We start from the raw sequence: 22,313 nt of genomic DNA on the forward strand, positions 1-22,313 counted from the left end.
ATGGTATCACTGACAACACAGTTCACAGGTGAGGGCTCACAGGATGGCATCATTGACAACACAGTTACGGGTGAGGGTTCACAGGATGGTATCATTGACAACACAGTTCACGGGTGAGGGTTCACAGGATGGTATCACTGACAACACAGTTCACAGGTGAGGGCTCACAGGATGGTATCATTGACAACACAGTTACGGGTGAGGGTTCACAGGATGGTATCATTGACAACACAGTTCACGGATGAGGGTTCACAGGATGGTATCATTGACAACACAGTTCATGGGTGAGGGTTCACAGGATGGTATCACTGACAACACAGTTCACAGGTGAGGGTTCACAGGATGGTATCATTGACAACACAATTCACAGTGAGGGTTCACAGGATGGTATCATTGACAACACAGTTACGGGTGAGGGTTCACAGGATGGTATCATTGACAACACAGTTCATAGGTGAGGGCTCACAGGATGGTATCATTGACAACACAGTTCATAGGTGAGGGCTCACAGGATGGTATCATTGACAACACAGTTACGGGTGAGGGTTCACAGGATGGTATCATTGACAACACAGTTCATGGGTGAGGGTTCACAGGATGGTATCACTGACAACACAGTTCACAGGTGAGGGCTCACAGGATGGTATCATTGACAACACAGTTACGGGTGAGGGTTCACAGGATGGTATCATTGACAACACAGTTCACAGGTGAGGGTTCACAGGATGGTATCATTGACAACACAGTTACGGGTGAGGGTTCACAGGATGGTATCATTGACAACACAGTTACGGGTGAGGGTTCACAGGATGGTATCATTGACAACACAGTTCACAGGTGAGGGTTCACAGGATGGTATCATTGAGAACACAATTCACAGTGAGGGTTCACAGGATGGTATCATTGACAACACAGTTCACAGGTGAGGGCTCACAGGATGGTATCATTGACAACACAGTTACAGGTGAGGGCTCACAGGATGGTATCATTGACAACACAGTTCACAGGTGAGGGTTCACAGGATGGTATCATTGACAACACAGTTCACAGGTGAGGGTTCACAGGATGGTATCATTGACAACACAGTTACGGGTGAGGGCTCACAGGATGGTATCATTGACAACACAGTTCACAGGTGAGGGCTCACAGGATGGTATCATTGACAACACAGTTACAGGTGAGGGCTCACAGGATGGTATCATTGACAACACAGTTCACAGGTGAGGGTTCACAGGATGGTATCATTGAGAACACAGTTCACAGTGAGGGTTCACAGGATGGTATCATTGACAACACAGTTACAGGTGAGGGTTCACAGGATGGTATCATTGACAACACAGTTCACAGGTGAGGGCTCACAGGATGGTATCATTGACAACACAGTTCACAGGTGAGGGCTCACAGGTTGGTATCATTGACAACACAGTTACAGGTGAGGGTTCACAGGATGGTATCATTGACAACACTATTCACAGTGAGGGTTCACAGGATGGTATCATTGACAACACAGTTCACAGGTGAGGGTTCACAGGATGGTATCATTGACAACACAGTTACGGGTGAGGGTTCACAGGATGGTATCATTGACAACACAGTTCACAGGTGAGGGTTCACAGGATGGTATCATTGACAACACAGTTCACAGGTGAGGGCTCACAGGATGGTATCATTGACAACACAGTTACGGGTGAGGGTTCACAGGATGGTATCATTGACAACACAGTTCACAGGTGAGGGTTCACAGGATGGTATCATTGACAACACAGTTCACAGGTGAGGGTTCACAGGATGGTATCATTGACAACACAGTTATGGGTGAGAGTTCACAGGATGGTATCATTGACAACACAGTTCACAGGTGAGGGCTCACAGGATGGTATCATTGACAACACAGTTACGGGTGAGGGTTCACAGGATGCTATCATTGACAACACAGTTCACAGGTGAGGGTTCACAGGATGGTATCATTGACAACACAGTTCACAGGTGAGGGTTCACAGGATGGTATCATTGACAACACAGTTACGGGTGAGGGTTCACAGGATGGTATCATTGACAACACAGTTCACAGGTGAGGGCTCACAGGATGGTATCATTGACAACACAGTTACGGGTGAGGGTTCACAGGATGGTATCATTGACAACAGTTCATGCGTAAGGGTTCATTCACAGGATGGTATCATTAAAGTCACAGACATCCCTCCTGCCTACAGATCTGGTCCATGGACTTCTGAAGAGCTGCGGTGCCTCTTTGGAACAATGGGGCAGGCCGACTTCTCTGATGTTTCTCCTATGGCATTTGCACTATTGGTATGGGATGTTTTCATACAGATGATTGCTCCCTTGTGGTTTCTTTTTTCTTTTTTGCTGGTGTGTGTGTGTGTTGGTGCTGGGGCTTGAACTTGAACTCAGGAGCTGGCACACTATCCCTGAGCTTTTTTTTCTCTCAGGGCCACACTATAACCACTTGAGCCACAGCTCCACTTCTGGCTTTTTGGCAGTTAATTGGAGATAAGAGTCTCATGGACTTCCCTGCCTTGACTGGCTTTGACCTAAGGGTCACAGTTGTTAGGATTATAAGTGTGAGCCACTGGCACTTGACTGATTTTTTTACTTTTTGAGACTGAGTCTTGCTGTGTGGCTCAGGCTGGCCTTCAGTTCTTGGGCTCAAGTGATCCTACTGCTTCTTTCCAAGTGGCTGGGATTAACAATGGGTACAGCGCTTGCCTTGCATGCATGAGGCCCTGGATTCGATTCCTTAGCACCACATAAGCAAAAAGAAAAAAGCCGGAAGTGGCTCTGTGGCTCAAGTGGTAGAGTGCTAGCCTTGAGCTGAAGAGCTGAGGAACAGCACCTAGGCCCAGAGTTCAAGCCCCACGACCGGACCCCCCCCCCAAAAAAAAAAAAAAAAAAAAGAAAAAAGAAAAGGCTGTGGACTCCTTGGTGGCTAAGGCTTACAGCCCCAGTATTGAGGTGTGTTAGTGTGATGCAGGGTGTTTGTTCACAGTAACTGAGCATCCCAGTGCTTGAATAAGAAAGGTTGCTCTTTGCATCTTGCAGAGGGACCGAGGACCTTAGTGTTTTGCGGTGGGACATAGGAAATTAGTGACATATAAAGATTGCTTCTCTGGAATTTCCAGCATCGCTGACATCTTCCTTACCTATCCTTAGCCCTTTTACCCTGACCAAAGCCAGTCTGGGAAGCCAGACTAGTGGCCTGCCCAACTACTGCTCTTGTCTTAGGCTGGCTTCTGTCTGGGCACCACCCTGTGTTCCTGGAAGAGCACTCACAGTCCACAATGGTAACAAAACGAGGGCTTTCTGGGGTGGACCCAGGGGGCTGGAGGTTGTAGTGGCTTGGCTGACAGGTACACTGCCTTGTGCCCTTCTAGCTTATGGGGATTGCAGTTGGAGCCCTCCTGGCACTGGCCTTTGTTGGCATTGCTATCTTTTCTGTGTACAGAGGTTGACAGAGTCTGTGAGTATCTTGTTCTAGAACCTAGGGAGAAGGATGTTCGTATGTGTGTCCTGTACAGTGTTTTTAGCCCCTGGTGTCTGCCCTCAAGGCATCTGGGTTTGTTGGAACCTGGTGGCCTGTCTGGGTTTAGGCTGAGGTTCTCAGTCTGTCCATAGCTTTTCTGTCCCGTTGTTCTAAGCTGGGACTCCGTGTTAGAGAGATTCCTCCCTCTTCTGAGACAAGTCAAGCAAGAACCCAGCTTATTGTACTGCCTTTCCATGACCTGGCCAGTGCTGCACTTCATTTACTCATTTGCAGTGCTGGGGATGGAACTCAGAACCTTGGGCTTCACTTTACTTTAGCTCCAGCACCCACTCAGGGCTGAGCTCACAGCCCTCTGTCACCTCACAGTGTCCTCAGCACAGGACAAGCCCAGCCCACCTCTCAATACAGGTTTCGGAAGAGGGACAAGGTGATGTTCTATGGCTGGAAGATCACGAGGAAGGTAACACACACGCAGGATGTGGGTTGTGGTCAGGCTCCTGAGCTGGCCTCTAGGGATGGGGACATGGTGTTTGCCAGGCTTCCGAGCCCCTGGTCTCTGCAGCGACTCCTTCTCTGGCTCCATGGCCCCTGCCTCTGGGTGCAGGATTTGGGGGCTGTTGTAAGTCATGCTGAGTGTTACCAGTCTCCCCCAGCCAAGCACCGCTGGCCTGGAGGTCAGTTTGAGGAGGACATGGTGCAGAATGACATCAGGAGGGGTGGACATCTGGCTTGAAGTAGTTGAGCCTGCTTCCACAGGTGCCAGGACACAAGGTCCCTGGGCTCTCTGAAGTACAGTTGTGTGTGTTAACAAGAAAAGAGGGGCTGGGAGTCTGGCTCAGCAGTAGGGTGCTTGCCTAGCATGCATGAAGCCCTGGGTTCCATTCCCCAATACCACACACACACAGAGAAAAATCCAGAAGTGGAACAGCGCCCAGGTCCTGAGTTTAAATCCCAGGACTGGCAAAAAAAAAAAAATAAGAAAAGAGGACAGATGGCTGCTCTTTTCTGTGGACAAGGTGGGGATTCATAGAACCTCTATCAGGATTCCTGAGGTTGATCTATAGAAGGAGACTAGTCCTCTGGGGCTCAGGGGCTGCAATTCACTAATGAACCCTTCAGTGAAACTGTGTGGCCCACTTTTCAGTACCTATGGTAGTTCTGGAACCTTCAAAACACAGATCCTAGCCTGGCACTGGTAGCTCATGCCTATAACCTAACTACTCAGGAGGCTGAGATCTGAGGATCACAGTTTGGAGCTAGCCCACTCAGAAAAAGTCTCTGAGAGTCTTGTCTCCAATTAACCACCAGAAAACTGTAAGTGGTGCTGTGAGCGCTCGCCTTGAACAAAAAAGCTCAGGGACAGCACCCAGGCCCAGAGTTCAAGCCCCACGACTGGACCCAAAAAAAAAAAAAAAAAAGAATGTGTCTCTGTTTCATAGGATCCTCCGTTTCAAGAAGGAGAACCCTACCTTGCAGCCCAAGAGCCCCCACCTCCCTATTGGAGGCTGATCTCACAGAGTTTGATGTGAATAATTCTCACTTGCCATCAGAAGTATTGTACATGTTGAAAAATGTCCAGTAAGAGAGAAGATGGGCCTGGGAGGCCCCGCAGCAGTGGCCCTGGGTCCTCATGGGGCCTAGGGCGGAGGCCTTCGCAGGCCTCTCACTGGCCGTGCTTGGTTTGGCTGTCAATGTCAGCTGGTAGTTGGCAAATCTGTCTCTTTTCTGCCTCAGAACTGCTGGTCGTGTGGTGTTAGTGTGGTCAGTGGTAGTGGGATGCTTAGTACACCACTAGTGGAGTGCCTAGCTTTGCCAGTAGAATGGGTGCCTTGCACAGTTAAGATGCTTGTGGGTCAGTGTGGCTTTGTGTCTGCTCCCCTCTTCACCTGTTCCATTTTATTATTTCTTTTGTGTGTATGGTGGTGGTTGTTTTGTTTTTCTTTGTCAGTTGTAGGGCCTGAACTCTGGGCCTGGGCGCTGTCCCTCAGCTCTTCAGCTCAAGGCTAGCGCTCCTACCACTTGAGCCACAGCGCCACTTCCGGCCTTTTCTGCTTATGTAGTATTGAGGAATGGAACCCAGGGCTTCATGCATGCTAGGCAAGCACTCTACCACTAAGCCACATTCCCAGCCCAGAATTTTTTGGGGGGACAGGGTCTTTGTATGTTGCCCAGCTTGAACTCACTATGCTACCCAGGCTTGCCTGGGGTTCAGATCTTCCTTTCTCAGACTTCTGAAATAATGGGCATATGCTATACTATACTGGCCCAGATATTAACAACCCAGTTTGGCAGATGGATCTTCAGCTTTGGCCATGGCATGGTGGGGAATGAGGCTTGAGTCCTTGCAAGGCTTTTCCTAAGGCTTTCTCTTACCCTGTCTTCCCTCGGAGTATGTCCCACAGTGCATTCTGCTTGTTTCAGAGTCCTGGGCCACTTTGAGAAGCCACTCTTCCTGGAACTTTGCAAACACGTGGTCTTTTTGCAGCTGCATGAGGAAGAGCATGTCTTTCAGCCAGGAGAACCAGATACCAGCATTTATATTGTACAGGATGGACGGCTGGAGGTCTGCATCCAGGATACTGTGAGTCAGGGCTGAGGAACTTCAGAAAGAGACTGAGGCTACTGTGTTTTTACTTATCTACCTGTTATCTTAAAACTTGGAGCAGTTTCCATCAAAAAGTTAGTACAGGGCTGGGAAAGTGACTTAGTGGTAGAGTATTTGCCTAGCATGCATGAAGCCCTGGGTTTGATTCCTGAGTTCCACATAAACAGAAAAAGCTGGGATTGGTGCTGTTGCTCAAGTGGTATAGTGCTAGCCTTGAGCAAAAGAAGCTTAGGGACAGTGCCCAGGCCCTGAGTTCAAACTCCAGGTCTGGCCAAAAGAAAAAAAAAAATGTTAGTACAAGTGGGCTGGGTGCCAGTGGCTCACACCTTCAATCCTAGCTACTCAGGAGGCTGAGATCTGAGGACTGCAGTTCAAAGCCAGCCTGGGCAGAAAAGTCTGAGAGACTCTTATCTCCAATAAAGTACTCAGAAAAAGCCAGAAGTGGCTCTGTGGGTCAAGTGGTAGAACGCTAGCCTTGAGCACAGAGAGGCTCAGGGACAGTGCCCAGGCCCTGAATTTAAATCCCAGGACTGGGGTAGGGGGCAAGGGAGGAAAGAAGGGAGAGAGAGTGCACCTGGAGCTAGGTACTGGCGGCTCACTCCTAGCTACTCAGGAGACTGGGATCTGAGGATCGTGGTTTGAAGCCAGCCCAGGCAGAAAAGTCTTATCTCCACTCAAAAAACAGAAGTGGCACTTTGGCTCAAAGTGGTAGAGACTAGCATTGAGCAAAAGGGCTCAGGGACAGCACTCAGGCCTTGAGTTCAAGCCCCATGACTGACAGCCCCTGCCTGTCATCCTAACTACTCAGAAGGCTGAGATCTGAGGATCACAGTTCAAAGCCAGCCTGGGCAGGAAAGTTCGTGAAACTCTTATCTCCAATAAACCAGAAAACTGGAAGTGGTGTGTAGCTCAAGCAGTAGATCACTCATCTTGAGCTGAAGAGCTGAGGGACAGCGCCCAAGCCCAGAGTTCAAGCCCCACAACCGACAAAAACAAAAAACAAAACAAAAAAACAGTACAGCTGGGCTCCTGTGGCTCACACCTATAATCCTAACTACTCAGGAGGCCATCTCCTCCTCCTCCTCCTCCTTCTTCTTCCTCTTCTTCCTCTTCTACTTTTCTCCTTCTTCTTCTTCTTCTTCTTCCTCCTCCTCTTCCCCTTCTCCTTCTCCTTCTCCTTCCCCTTCCCCTTCCCCTTCTCCTTCTCCTTCTCCTTCTTCTTCTCTTATTTATTTTGCTAGTCCTGGGTCTTGAACTCAGGGCCTGTGCCCTGTCCCTGAGTCTCTCTGTGCTCTAGGCTAGCTCTTAAGCCACAGAGCCACTTCTGGCTTTTTCTGAGTAGTTTATTAGAGATAAGAGTCTCGGGCTGGGAAGATGGCTCAGTGGTAGAGCACTTGCCTTGCATGCATGAGGCCCTGGGTTCGATTCCTCAGCACCACATAAGCAAAAAGAAAAAAGCCGAAAGTGGCGCTGTGGCTCAAGTGGTAGAGCGCTAGCCTTGAGCTGAAGAGCTGAGGGACAGTGCCAAGGCCCAGAGTTCAGGCTTCATGACCAGACCTAAACAAAAAACAAGAGTCTCATGAACTTTCCTTCTTGGGCTGGCTTTGAACCGTGATCCTCAGATCTCAGCTTCCTAAGTAGCTGGAATTACAGGCTTGAGCCACAGGCACCCGACTCTGTGAGACTTTTATCTCCAATTAACTACCAAAATACCAGAAATGATGCTGTGGCTCAAAATGATAGAGCACTAGCCTTGAGCACAAAAGCTCAGAGACAATGCCCAGCCCCCCCCCCCCCCCCAAAAAAAAAAGTTAGTGCAGAATTTTAGATCCTTAGGGAAAAAGACACACTCTCATCCTCTCATTTAAGCACAGTTGCTACTTTGATTATGGTACATTATCATTTACTGTTATGCACACGTGTACCTATTATTTAAGTGGCTTGGTAGCAATACTTACATTTGTTGTTGTTGTTGTTTTTGGTTGATCATAGGGTTTGAACTCTGGGTCTGGGCACTGTCTCTGAGGTCTTTCACTCAAGGCTAGTGCTCTACCACTTTGAGCCACAGCACCACTTCAATTTTTCTAACTTTCCTACCTAGGCTGGCTTCAAATCATGATCCTCAGATCTCAGCCTCCTAAGTAGCAAGGATTACAGGCCTGAGCCACTAGATCTTGTTTCTTGCTTATATTAAGTTATATACTTTGGATTTCAACTTCAGGGATATGACTGCTGAGTTCAAACCTCTCAGGCTCTTTTTGGTGTTGTGTTGCTTTCTGTAACAGTGGTATCAGTTTATTTGACTGGTGGTGTATGACGTAGGCTTCCTACCTTATATTAGTATTTAGAGCAGATATTAATACTTGTGTCATAGTCTCCCCAGACACTGAAGCCTCAGAAGTTCCTGCATGCCCTAATCTTATGAGTGGGCAGTGTACACAGCTAATTTCAGCATTATCTTTCCAGGTTTCTAGACCCAAGGTGTTATCTGGGGTGGAATTGTTGATTCTCATGTTGGTAGCTTAGTCTGTGGCTATGCTTGATAGAACAGAAAAAGGACTTTTAACTGGGTGCTTGCAGGTGGCTCACACCTGTAATCCTAGTTATTCAGAGGCTGAGATCTGAGCATTGCAGTTTGAAGCCAGGCCAAGCAAGAGTGTCTGTGAGACTCTTTTCTCCAACTAACCACCAAAAAGGAAAAAAGAAGCTGGAAGTGGAGCTGTGGCTCAAGTGGTGGAACACTAGCTTTGAGCACAAAAACTCAAGGACAGTACCCAGGCCCAGCAACACACACACACACACACACACACGGACTTTAATTCATCTGGTCTTGAAAGGTCCGAGCAAGTAGCTTCTATAGTCACATGGCCACTCTGCTGGAAGAGACTCCTGACTCCTGGTCAGGTTCAAAGGAAAGAAACCAACCAAAGGAGCCGGAGTGGCTTCTCTCTGGCCTTTGAATTGAGTAGGAGTGGCTCATGGATGGTGACGAGTCCCAGACAGGTTCAAAATGAATTTTCCTGGTTTGAGCTGAGATGAAGTTTCTACAGTAAATCACCAAAATTTGTTGTTTACTTTCTTATTTTGCCTAGTGAAAAGTTATGTTAAAATTCTGTAATTTTTATCTGGTGCCAGTGGCTCATGTCTATCATCCTCACCACTCAGGAAACAGGTCTGAGGACCATGGAAGCCAACCCCGGGCAGGAAAGTATGTGAGACTCTTATCCCCAAAACACTACAGCAATTTAGTTGTGGCTTGAGTGGTGGAGCGCTAGCCTTGAGCACAAAAGCTCAGGGACAGCACCCAGACAGAGTTCAAGCTCCAGGACTGACAAAAAATCTGCAGTTTTTACTGATAGTAACTAATTTCGTCCTCAGTCTTTGGAGTCCAGCAAACCAATGTAGATCTTATAAACGTTTGCTTGAAGGATGATAGAATTGAGGTGCTGTGACTGTGGCTGTCTTGGGTAGGGCTTCTCTTTCCTTTTCCTTCTCTTCCTCCCTTTCTCCCTCCTCCCCACAGGTAGGGGTTATCATTTCTCTTGGCTTCCTAATTTTTTCCCATTCTCTTCTTTCAGCTATTGCTTCTTTAATTCTGATTTAGCTAGTCCCCTGCCTTGCATTTCACCTGAGGTGTGCCCTCTATTGATGGAGGGGATGGCTGGGCTTCCCCACCAGCCTGGTAGATAGATGTCTCTCCTGGACTGATGGTTGATTGCTTTACACAGGACGGCACTGAGGTGGTAGTCAAGGAGGTCCTGGCAGGTGACAGCGTCCACAGCTCCTCAGCATGCTGGACACATCACTGTGAGTACCCATGCCTGCAGCAGCCCCTGGCTGCTCCTTGGTCAGCCCCAGTGGCCTTGTTTTCTCTGTCTTGCTTGAACAGCTTATCTCTAAAATTAAAGTCAAGTTCTCCACAGTGCCTTGAGGGTCTGGCACTCACCTTGACTGCAGTGGCCAAGCCAGCATCCATGGGAACAGTTTCAACAATGGATCTTAAACAGCCAGACATCTGGATAGTCCAGGCTGAGCTCAAATTTGTAACCCCCTCTGCCAAAGTGCTGCTTTTGGCTTTTACTTTAGCTTTTCTAGGCTGTATTACAATGTCTCTGGGATAATTAGACAATAGAATGTCATGAGGCAGACTGGACCCCAAATCCAGAGGCTTTGTGTAGAATCTTGTATGGAGCTTGGAAGAGAGGAACACCGTCATCCATCTCTGTGGTTCTGGGTTCACGACATTTTCTTTTCTTTTTGTCAAAAACTAGGATGACAGGCATAAGTCACCAGCACCCATCTTAAACTTCATTTTCTGAGACTCCCGTTGGATTTCCTTCCTTCCTTCCTTCCTTCCTTCCTTCCTTCCTTCCTTCCTTCCTTCCTTCCTTCCTTTCTTTCTTTCTTTCTTTCTTTCTTTTCTTTCTTTGCCAGTCCTGGGGCTTGAACGCAGAGCCTGAGCACTGTCCCTGAGCTTCTTTTGCTCAAGGCTAGTGCTCTACCACTTGAGTCACAGTGCCACTTCTGCCTTTTTCTTTTTATGTGGTACTGATGAATCGAATTCAGGGCTCATGCATGCTAGGCAAGCATTCTACCAGTAAGCCACGTTTCCAGCAGGTTTTTTTTTTCTTTTTTGGTACTGGGTATTGAACCCAGGATGTGGCACTTGATAGGCAAGTGTTTTACCGCTAAGCTACATCCTATCCTTGTCCTCCTTACTTCATGGGTGAAGTAAGATGAATTTTTCTGTTCCTCCCGAACATGTCTCCAGCCCTTCTGAATTTCTCTTCCCTGTAGATTTTGGGTCTTTTCTTTCAGATCAGGGGCTTTCCTGTCCCTAGCAATGCGTTTGTGTGCAGATGCATCTCATGGGTGCGGCGTGGCTCCAGCAGGCACAGGGGCTTTTACTGCGTAATTCCACACACATGAGTTCAAATCCACGCTGCTCACACATGCTGGAAGAACAGAGGCCAGCCTACCTTACCTCTAAGAGGCCTAGTGGTGAATATTTTGGCTTTATGAGCCACGCAGTTCATTGGCAATATGCAAATGACTGTGGCTGTGTACCAGTAAGACTGTTTACAAAACAGGTGATGTGGGGGTTGACTGTGGCCCTCCTGCTTGCTCTGCAGTCAAGGTTGGTGGCTGTTTGGGTGCTGACTTGGGGAGCCACAAGACAGTTGCTGGAAATGACTCGATTTGTAGTTATTTCAGTTAGTTATCAGTTAGTTATAAAGAGAAAAAACTTAAAAGCTGGGCACAGGCCTCACGTGTATGGTCAGGGTTGTCCACTAGGGACCTCTTCAGAAGACAGGACAAGAAGTTGGCTTCTTTCTTAGGGTTGGAGGTCTGTGTAGGCTTTTTTTTTTTTTAACTGTAGCTTCCCAGAGAAGAACTGGCTAATAGCCTGCAATGGTGGTCTTGGCCTGGAACAGGGAAAGGGTCTGACAATGCCCTTATTTAGAATGGATGTTCTAGTGTTCAGACATGCCTGCTTTATCTTCCGTGGAGGTGAGCCTGGAGTTGCTGGCCTAGGGAAGAGGGTCTTTACTAGCCTGCTGAGGTTGAGGTGTAGATCTAGGGGTTGGCCTGTGTTAGCATTATCAAAAATTGATTTTGGGACTGGGAATATGGCTCAGTGGTAGAGTGCTTGTCTAGCATGCATGAAGTCCTGGGTTCGATTCCTCAGTACCACGTAAACAGAAAAAGCTGGAAGTGGTGCTGTGGCTCAAGCAGTATAGTGCTAGCCTTGAGCAAAAGAAGCTCAGGGACAGTGCCCAGGCCCTGAGTTCAAGCGCCACAACTGAGAAAAAACAAACTTGTTCCATGGAGGAATATAGGTTTTTTAGATAGATAGGGGGGAGAGAGAGAGAGAGAGAATATACATGTGGGCAACATGAACACTGGAGTTTGGTTTGAATTCAGGGCTTCGAGCTCTCACTGAGCTGTTTTTTACTCAAGGTTGGCACTTTACTGCTTGAGCCATACCTCCAGTTCTGGCTTTTTTGCTGGGTTAATGGGAGGTAAGAATCTTGAAGAACTTTCTGCCTAGGCTGGCTTCAAGCCATGATCTTCAGATCTCAAGTCTCCTGAGTGGCTGAGTGTAAGCCACCAGTATCAGTTAGTAAATGAAAGGCAGGAGTTTGGGGCTTTCCGGTGTTTCCCACCTGCTCAGTGCCAGTTCTTGTTGAGTAAGGCTCCCTCCCTCCCTGGGTCTGGAGGTGAAGGGTATGGTGTTCCAGCACAAGTGCGAATCTTGAATTCTGGGGAAAGGAGAACAATGGGAGGACAAGGTAGACATGAGTCAGTGAGCCAAGCAAGCTGGGTAGTGAGTAAGATGATTGTTATTACGTTGCAGTTACAGCTGCAGGCTGTAGGTGTCTTTTCCTGTTACTTTAGCTGTTTGAGGTACTGGCTTCCACTTTCTTAGCCTCTGGTAGGCCCTGCTCCAAGGATCTTCTTTCTCTGTCTTGGTTATCTGTTCTCTACTTTTTCTGTCTTGGCTTTCTGCTCCCTCCCTCCCTGCCTCCCTGCCTCCCTGCCTCCCTCCTTCCTTTCCTTCTCTTTCTCTCTCTTTCTTATTTGTCTTAGTTTTCTGTTCTCTATTCTGTCTTTTTTTCTGGGGGTGGGGGTCGGTCGTGGGGCTTAAACTCTGGGCTTGTCCCTGCACTCTTCAGCTGAAGGTGAGTGCTCTACCGCTTGAGCCACAGCACCACTTCCGGTTTTCTAGTGGTTTATTGGAGTCTCTTGGACTTTCCTGCTGGGGCTGGCTTTGAATCGCAATCCTCAGATCTCGGCCTCCAGAGTAGCTAGGATTACAGGCGCCCAGCTTCTACAGTTCTGTCTTGGCTTTCTGCTCTCTTCTTTCTTTGCTCTCTACTTTCTCTGTCTTGGTTATCTGTTTTCTATTTTCTCTGTCTTGGTTATGTTTTTTTTTTTCTTTCTTTCTTTTTTTTTTTTTTGGGGTCCGGTCGTGGGGCCTGAACTCTGGGCCTGAGTGCTGTCCCTCAGCTCTTCAGCTCAAGGCTAGTGCTCTACCACTTGAGCCACAGCACTTCTGGCTTTTTCTGTTTATGTGGTACTGAGGAATCGAACCCAGGGCCTCATGCATGCAGGGCAAGCACTCTACCACTGAGCCACCTTCCCAGTCCTGGCACTGGATCTTAATTCTCAGATCTCAGGTTCTTGAGTAGCTAGGATTATTGGTGTAGTCACCAGTACCTGTCTCTTCATTCGGCGCTGACATTCTTTCTGCTCCCTCTTCTGGATTGTTCCCTCAGCCTCAGAGGGAATGTTACATGGTTATCTCCTTCTGCCAAGAGCAAAGCACTGTCTGCTGTTCCCCAGCTGTGTTACAGAACACAATGTGGTGACACATGCCAAGTAAGAGCTCCTCACCTGCTAGGTGCTCTGGTGCCTGTCTGTGATCTCACAGCTTGGAGACAGAAGCAGGAGGAGCACAAGTCTGAGACTAGCCTAGGCAAAATGAGTAGTGAGACTATATCTCCAAAGTGACAAAAGCCAGGTACTCGGGTCTTGAGTATTGGGTCTCTGAGGCATACAATTGTTTAAACTGCCCCAGAACACCTTAGTTTGCCTACAGGCCTTTTGTCCTAATTCCCTGTGGCCTCCCTCTTTTATCAGGTTATACGGGGGAGTTACTGTAGTTGGGAGTTACTGTAGTTAGGAGTTGCAGGACCAGTCTCCCTACATTAGAACAGGAGAGACAGCCCAGAGCTGAGGCCCAGAGGTCATGTGTGCCTGTATCACTGCTGTGGTGAGAAATGCAAAAGAGAGCATGCCCGTGGGAAACAGGACCCTGTCTCACAAACAGCCAATAGTCAAAGGGCTGGAAGTCTAGTTCAGCTTTACAGGGCCTGCCTAGCAAGCCGGGAGGCCTTTAAATCAAACCTCAAATAGTAAAAGAGGGTGGAAACTTAATCCCACCACGGAGTTGAAGGGCCTTGGGGAAGTGATTAGATCCAGTGGTTGGGATGGAAGTCCCCTGGACTGATTATTGATGGCTTTAAGGAGAGGGAAGGAGATGGCATAAGCAGATGTACATGCCTTGATGTGATACAAATGGGGGAACTTCACTGCAGCCCCCCAAAATGTGAGTGAAGCATACTTTTTTTTAAAATAAAGCTACCTGTCTAGCTGGGTGCTGGTGGCTCACGCCTGTAATCCTAGCTACTCATGAGGCTGAGATCTAAGGATCATGGTTCAAAGCCAGCTTGGGCAGGAAAGTCTGTGAGACTCTTATCTCCAATTAACCACCAGGAAACCGGAAGTGGTGCTGTGGCTCAAGTGATGAGTGCCAGCCTTGAGCTGAAGAGCACAGTTCAGTGTCCAGGCCCAGAGTTCAAGCTCCACAACTGACCAAAAAACAAAACAAAACAAAACTACCTGCCTCACGTACATTCTTATTGAAAATGAAAAGCTGACTAGGAGATCCATCTGCAAAAACACACCTGAATCCATATCTCGCCTTAACCTAGATGGGTATAAAATTTTTTTTTTTTTTTGTCGGTCGTGGGGCTTGAACTCTGGGCCTGGGCGCTGTCCCTCAGCTCTTCAGCTCAAGGCGAGCGCTCTACCACTTGAGCTACAGCGCCACTTCTGGTTTTCTGATGGTTTATTGGAGATAGGAGTCTCATGGTCTTTCCTGCCCAGGCTGGCTTTGAACCGCGATCCTCAGATCTCAGCCTCCTGAGTAGCTAGGATTACAGGCGTGAGCCACCAGCGCCCAGCTTAGATGGGTATAAAAGTTTTAAAGAAAATATTGGAGGGGATGGGAAGGTGGTTCAGTGGTAGAGCGCTTGCCTTGCATGCATGAGGCCCTGGGTTCGATTCCTCAGCACCACATAAGCAAAAAGGAAAAAAAAGCTGGAAGTGGCGCTGTGGCTCAAGTGGTAGAGCACTTGCCTTGAGCTGAAGAGCTGAGGGACAGCGCCCAGGCCCAGAGTTCAGGCCCCACAACCGGACCCAAAAAAAAAAATTGGAGAAAAATCTGCTACTTTGTTTTATGTGTTATGCAAAGATTTATAGAAATGGCACAAAGTATGATTTGTGAAAGAAAATAATAAAACTAATTCACTGAAGTTAATAGCAACCAGAATGAAAAATCCATGAGCAAGAAGAAGGAGGGGCCCCTCCCTCTCTCTGCCCAGACCCACCTGGGCTCCCATCTGCCTCACTTCCTAGCCTCCAGACCCTGCTGCTACCTGGATAGCAGAGCTGCCATGCGTTCGCTCTCCTGAGGCAAATATGGTTCCTCCAATAAACCTCATAATAATCTTCCTCCTGTGCCTGTCTGCCTCTGTGTGGTCCCCTTGCGTGGATGTGACAGATCCTTTCATTCTTAAATTTCAAGAGCTCTCTGTATTCTTTGGATACACATTCTTTATCAAATACGTGTTTTACAAATATTTTCTTCTTGCTCATGGACTTACTTTTCATTCTGGTTGTTTTTATTTTTATTATTATTATTTTTTGATCTATACATCTATTGTGGGGGAGGTGTTTTTTTTGTAAGCATTATGCCCACGTTTGGTCCTCAGCTCCACCCACTTATGAGCAAGTCTGCCTTACATGTACTTTTGGCAAGGGGCTACTGACAGCTTTGACAGAGACCAAGGTGGAGTACTGGAGTGGCTAGCCAGGCTTGTGGCTCTCAACAACAGGTTAGAGCAGGTGTGATGGTTTAGGTCTGATGGGGCTCAGCCCTGCTTTTGTTGTGGATTGCTGCAATGATTGAGAATGTCTGTGGTTTGCACCCAATCACCGCTGCCCACAGCATGCCTGGGAATTGCATTGGCCATTCGAGTAGGAGCCAGGTGGAGTCGCTAGGCGCCCTTAGACAACTCCCAGGAGCACTGCAGGTTCTTGGCATGAGACTGATCAATGTTGTTACTTCTGCTAGTACTACGACTTGAACTCGGCTTCTCACTTGTTTGTTTGCTTGTTTCACTCACAGCTGACATTCCTCTTGAGTTATGCCTCCAGTTCTGGCTTTTTCTGGTTAATTGGAGATGAGTCGTTTAGATTTATGTGCCTGGGCTGGCTTTGAACTGCAATTCTCAGATCTCAGTCAGCTGAGTAGCTAGGATTATAGGTGTGAGCCACTGGCTTCTGACGTGACCAAACTTTTGTTACAGGTCACACTGAACCGTACAAAACAGTCTCTGCCCGTGCAGCTGCCCCATCCAGCATCCTCCGGCTTCCAGCAGTGGTTTTTCAAGGAGTCTTTAAGAAATATCCTGAGACCCTGGTGGGGTGGTGCAGGTAAGGCTTCTTTGGTTGACTCTTGTAGCTGCTGTGAGCCCCTCGGGTATGATCTGGGAGCTGGTGAGAGCCAATTAGGGTTCCCTCCAGCTTATGTTAGCTCTGTGCTTTTAGCCATGAGGTGAATCCTGAGAATGTGGGACTTGCTTTGCTGACAGTACTTACTGCCTGGTGACAAGGGGTTCTTGGAAGAACTAGGGCTGTTTTAAAAACTTTGTATTATATATTTTTCAGGGCTAGGAAGGTGGCTCCGTGGTAGAGTGTTGCCTCGCATGGGTTCGATTCCTCAGCACCACATACACAGAAAAAGCCGGAAATGGCGCTGTGGCTGAAGTGGTAGAATGCTAGCCTTGAGCTGAAGAGCTGAGGGACAGGGCCCAGGCCTAGAGTTCAAGGCCCCCCTCCCCTAACAACAACATATACATATATATATATATTTACATAGACATACATATATATACTACAATAACAGTTAATAAGCTCAAGGATGCTGTCAGATTTCCCATTCCCTTACAGAGAGTTTTGAATATTTAAAAATTAAACACCTTATTTTAGAGCAATTTTAGATTTACAGAAAACTTGAGAACAATGCAGTGTCTGTGTATCTTTATTATTCCCATGTTAACATCTACAAAAGTGGTGTGTTATGCTGAGGTCTTTACCTGAAGGACCCCTGGGGAGGGTGACCTGTGGCCTGAAGTCCGGGGCTCAGCTGTACTTCCCCTGGGTTGCTCATGCCTTGGGTCCTGTGCTTGAACGCAGGGTCTGGGTGCTGTCCCTGAGCTCTTTTGCTCAAGACAAGCCCTCTACTACTTTGAGCCACAGCTCCACTCCCAGTTTTCTGGTGGTTAATTGGAGATAAGAGTCTCACAGACTTTCCTGCCAAGGCCGGCTTTGAACCCCAATCCTCAGACCTCAGCCTCCTAAGTAGCTAGGGTGACAGGTGTGAGCCGCCGGCGCCCGCCTGTCCTGGTATCTTTCAGATCATCATGCTGCAGCTGCAGAGGGTGACCTTCCTGGCTCTGTGCACCTACCTGGGCCTGACCATGGAGCTCCCCAATTCTGTGAATACAGAGCCACCACCCAGCCCGTGGCTGCTCTCCTCAGAACAGGGAGGACAGCCACAGCCATGGCACGCTTGGTTGTGAGCTGTCAGGACTCTGGGGGAGGCGATGGTGGGCATTGGGGGGCGTCCTGCGTAACCAGCTGCCCTCTGATGTGCTGGAGGATTCCTGGGAGTCAGGATTTGGACACGTTTATCTTGCCTTATGGTTGTCCAGTGGGTGTATTGTGCCAGAGAGGTTGGTGCTCCGGAAGAGCATAGTGCCCAAGACTCCCCTCACCCTGCCCCGAACAGCCTCCCCCTCCCCCCTGCCCCCGAACAGAGCCTCGCCCCCTCACCCCTACCCCAAACAGAGCCTCCCCCCCCTCCCCCTGCCACGAACAGAGCACCGCCCCCCCTCACCCCTGCCCTGAACAGAGCCTCCTCCCATCCCCCTGCCCTGAACAGAGCCTCGCCCCCTCACCCCTGTCCTGAGCAGAGTACCCCCTCCCTCACCCCTGGAGCAGGGACTTCCCCTTAAACTGTTGGACAGCAAGAGGGAGCAGTCCGTTCAGGAAAGCCCTGAAAGGGAAGGCTGAGAGAGGGGTGCAGGGCTGGAGTGGTTTGAGCAGGACCAGTCTGGGGCCAGGGTTTGCTTGTCTTTCTGTGGCATATGCCGATGGTGAGGTGGACTAAGGTGGGGTTTGCAGGTACACAGGGCATTTTGGAGGGCCCTCCGCTGGCCATGTGCTGCTATGTGCATCCTGCTCCTAGATGTGTCTGCTTGAGCTAGAGCCACACCTGGTGCTCTGTGGGTCCTGCTCTGACTCATGCCTGTCTCCCCCAGATCGTGGGGGAAATGTCCAGCAACCTCTAGGCCTCTGCTGAAGAGCAGCTCCTCCCCTCTGCCTTCAGTCCACGGGGAGATCTCAGATGAGCTGGGGCAGCCCCAGGCTGGTGACCTTGACCCTTCACTGTCACAAGGTAAAGCGCCCCATCGCAGTCCGGTGGATATCGTTATGATGGGCTCTGTATGTCTGAGCTGCCATCTTCCTGTACAGCTCAGGGAGGTAGATCCCCTGAACTTGGTGCAGCTAACAGGTGGATGAGAGAGAGCCCACAGGCCCTGAGGAGCCTGAGCTGGAACTCCACCTTGGGTTGAGTGGGTATCTTTGCACCTCTGTGAACCCCACTCTACCAGCCCTGTGCTTGGTGCCCTCCGTGCTGGGGTCTTGTGTCCACCTATGACCGGCCACCACTGCTGCACCCTTCTACAGAGGCAGGCTCCCCTCCCCTGGTCTTTCCCCTCCCAACTGAGCTGTTCCACATACGTTTGGCCCTTTCTCATTTGCAGCCTAATGCCGAGAGGTCCCTGTGTTCTCTGCTTTCCATCCTTCTTGCCCTGGTCTCCCCTATGTTCAGCTTGATGGATCTCAATTGCAGTCTCAACTGGGCCCTTTGGGCCATTGCTATGTCATCATCAGCCAGCATGCAATGCTCCTTAACTTTTTCCTTCCTTTCTTATCCCTGCTGACCTTTGCTGGAACCCCCGCTTGCCAGTGGCCAACATGGAACATGTGGGTGCCCAGCCCATATTTGTGCTGCTGGCCTGAAGGCAGCCATGTGTGTAGCTCCAGGGATCCCTGCAGCGACTCTGGCAGTGCATCCATGCTGCCCAACCTGCTCATTGATATCACCTCAAGCTTCATGACCTGATTCACCTGAAGGTAACCAGATTTCCTTTTCCAAAATTGTCTGACGATGTATATATATATATATACACACACACACACACATACATATACATACATACATATATGTATATTGTTAGTCCTGGTCTTGAACTTTGGACCTTGGTACGGTCCCTGAGCTTCTTTTGCCCAAGGCTATCACTCTACCACTTGAGCCACAGCACCACTTCTGGCTTTTTCTGAGTAGTTTATTGGAGACAAGAGTCTCACAAACTTTCCTTCCTGGCCTGCTTTGAACTAGTTACTTAAGTAACTAGGATTATAGGTATGAGCCACTGGTACCTGGCTTTGTTTCTTTTATTTTTATTTTATTTATTTATTTATTTTTTGGTCCAGTCGTGGGGCCTGAACTCTGGGCCTGGCACTGTCCCTTAGCTCTTCAGCTCAAGGCTAGCGCTCTACCTCTTGAGCCACAGCACCACTGCTGGCTTTTTTCTTTTTGCTTATTTGGTGCTGAGGAATCGAACCCAGGGCCTCATGCATGCAAGGCAAGCGCTCTACCACTGAGCCACCTTCCCAGCCCCCCTTTTTATTATTTTTTATGACAGCCTGGGACTCTAGGGTCTGGGTACTGTCCCTTAGCTATTTTGCTCAAGGCTAGCACTGCCATTTGAGTCACAACTCCAATTCTGGCTTTTTGGTGGTTAATTGGAAATAAGAATCTCAAGGACTTTCCTACCCAGACTGGCTTCAAACCAAGATTCTCAGATCTCAGCTTCCTGAGTAGCTAGGCATGCAGGTTTGAGTCCCTGGCCTGGCCTTTCCATTGGCCTTTACTTTATGTGCTGTAGTAGAGATCCCTTCTCAGCCTTGTTAGTTTTATTTTTAGTCTTTTGTGGCAGGCTCACTCCAGGTCAGGCTGGCCAGGAACTCATTATATTGTCTAAGTGAGTCTTTTTTTAAAAATTAAATTAATTTTTATTATTTTTTTATTGTGAACATACTGTACAGAGAGGTTACAATTATGTGGGCAAGGTAATGAGTGCATTTCTTACCAGGCATTGCAGCCTCCTCCTTTGTTTCTAAGTGAACCTTAAACACGTCTGTCCTGCCTCGGCACCCAGTGCAGGTGTGTGCCATGGTTTCCTCCTTGGTCTTAATTGTTGCAAACACTCGTCTCCATCAATCAGAAAACTAGCTTTAGAGCTGTCACTTGTCAGGAGTCCTCAGTGTTCCTCTATTGAAAAACCAGCCACCCGCACCTTGTGATTTGTGCTTTGTATTTAATCATCCTTTGCTATTCCTGGCGCATAAATGTATTCTTCTGGATTTATTATTATCTTCCACATCAGAGTCTTTCATTCACACTCATGTTTTGTGAACCATATGTGAGAAGTAGAAGTCAGCTTAATGTATGTGATGATAACTTACCCAGTAACAAAATAGTTGCTGCCTTTTATTTTGCCAGTCCTGAGGCTTGAACTCAGGGACTGGGCTCTGTCCCTGAGCTTCTTTTGCTCAAGGCTAGCACTCTACCACTTGAGCCACAACACCACTTCCAGCCTTTTCTGTGTATGTGGTACTGAGGAATCGAAGCCAGGCCTTCGTGCAAGCTAGGTGAGCACTCTACCACATTCTCAGCCCAGTTGCTGCCTTTTGGTAGAGTGCCATCTTCTTTTAGTTTTCAAGCTTCCGAACCTGCATGGATTTTTAAAAAAGTAATAGCTTTTTTGAGATATAGTTCATATATTATAGAATTTACCCTTTGAAAGTATACAATCCAATGAGTTTTTTTGTATATTCACAATTATTAAGGAATCACCGCCACCCAAGTCTAAGACATTTTCAAAATAAAGAATCTCACACCACTAGTGTTTATTCCTCTTTCTTCTTTCCAGTTCCTTACAACCATTGATTTTAACGTGTTTTCATGATATACCTTGACTTGGACATTTTATAAATTAGATTACATAGTCTGACCTTTGTTTCACCAAGTTACTCTTTAGTTTGTGGTGGCATTGGGGTTTGAACTCAGGGCCTTGCTCTCCCTAGGAAGGGTTCTACCACCTTCTGCCAACCCTAGCTCTGTTGTTTGTTTTTGTCAGTTGTGGGGCTTGAACTCAGGGCCTGGGCACTGTCCCTAAGCCTCGTTGTACTCAAGGCTAGCACTCTACCACTTGAGCCATAGTGCTACTTCTGGTTCTTGAGTGGTTAATTGGAGATAAAGAGTTCTCATAGACTTTCCTTTCTGGGCTAGCTTTGAACTACATTCCTCAGATCTCCCTCCTGAGTAGTTAGGATTATAGGTGTGAGCCACCAGTACCCTGCACAAGCTGTTGTTTTTTGCTGGTTACTTTGGAGATGGAATCCAACAGATTTTTCTCACCAGGCTAGCCTCAAACCACTATCCTCCAGATCTTCACCTCCTGAGTAGTTAAGATTACAGGCATGAACCATGGGTGCCCAGCTTTACTATGTCATTTTAATTTTTATTAACTTATTATAGCCATATAGTATTTATATGATATGCATATCACAAATGGCCAGTTTGATGAATTTTCATAAAACTTAGTAGATGAAAAGCAAAGACATCAGCCACTCTGACCGCACATACTTGTGCTTCCTGTTCCCACCATTGCTTACCTGCCATCTGATTTCTAGAGTATGGGTCAGCTTTGCCTAGTTTTCTTTGTAGAAAAGGGATGATGTGGTATGAACTTGTTTGGACCTGACTCCTTTTGTTCCATGCTGTTTCTGTGACACTCATGCACCCTTGATGTGCAGTTCATCTTCATTGTGTCCATTGAGCAAACATACATGTTTCTGTTGGAGCTACTGGTCATGGAGTCCTTGTAGTGGTGTGGGTGCGGCTTCCTGACAGTTCTCTGAGCACTTCACTGCTCACATTACACTACCCCCTAAGAAATTCTCACTGCTTCAGACCTGGATGTAGTTATTAACATTAAAATACAATGTTCTCCTCAGTTATGCTAGCACATTTCAGGTGCTCATTGGCCATATGTGGACAGTGGCTGTCTTTAGACAGTGCTAGGGTAGAACCAAGTCAGTCTGTAGGTGCACTGTTTTCCTTTTTTGTGTGGCACTGGTCTTGGGACTTGAGTGCTTTTCCCGAGCTTTTGTGCTCAAGGCCAGTATTCTACCACTTGAGCCACAGCTCCACTTCTGGCT

General features: G+C 48.0%; 1 protein-coding gene across 1 annotated transcript in view; it reads left to right on the forward strand.

Annotated features, from left to right (window-relative positions):
* Pnpla7 (patatin like phospholipase domain containing 7) overlaps nt 1-22,313 on the forward strand; it is a 61,686-nt gene that overhangs the window by 425 nt on the left and 38,948 nt on the right. Inside the window, 12 exon segments of the mRNA XM_042672659.1 lie at nt 299-454; nt 682-794; nt 3,244-3,302; nt 3,393-3,474; nt 3,883-3,990; nt 4,860-4,986; nt 4,988-5,080; nt 5,924-6,083; nt 9,836-9,914; nt 16,265-16,379; nt 17,362-17,535; nt 18,281-18,464. Coding sequence (XP_042528593.1) covers nt 299-454; nt 682-794; nt 3,244-3,302; nt 3,393-3,474; nt 3,883-3,990; nt 4,860-4,986; nt 4,988-5,080; nt 5,924-6,083; nt 9,836-9,914; nt 16,265-16,379; nt 17,362-17,535; nt 18,281-18,464 — 1,450 coding nt within the window.

This window comes from Dipodomys spectabilis, unplaced genomic scaffold, assembly GCF_019054845.1.
Source record: "Dipodomys spectabilis isolate Male_0828 unplaced genomic scaffold, ASM1905484v1 ptg000756l, whole genome shotgun sequence".
Lineage (NCBI taxonomy): Eukaryota > Metazoa > Chordata > Mammalia > Rodentia > Heteromyidae > Dipodomys > Dipodomys spectabilis.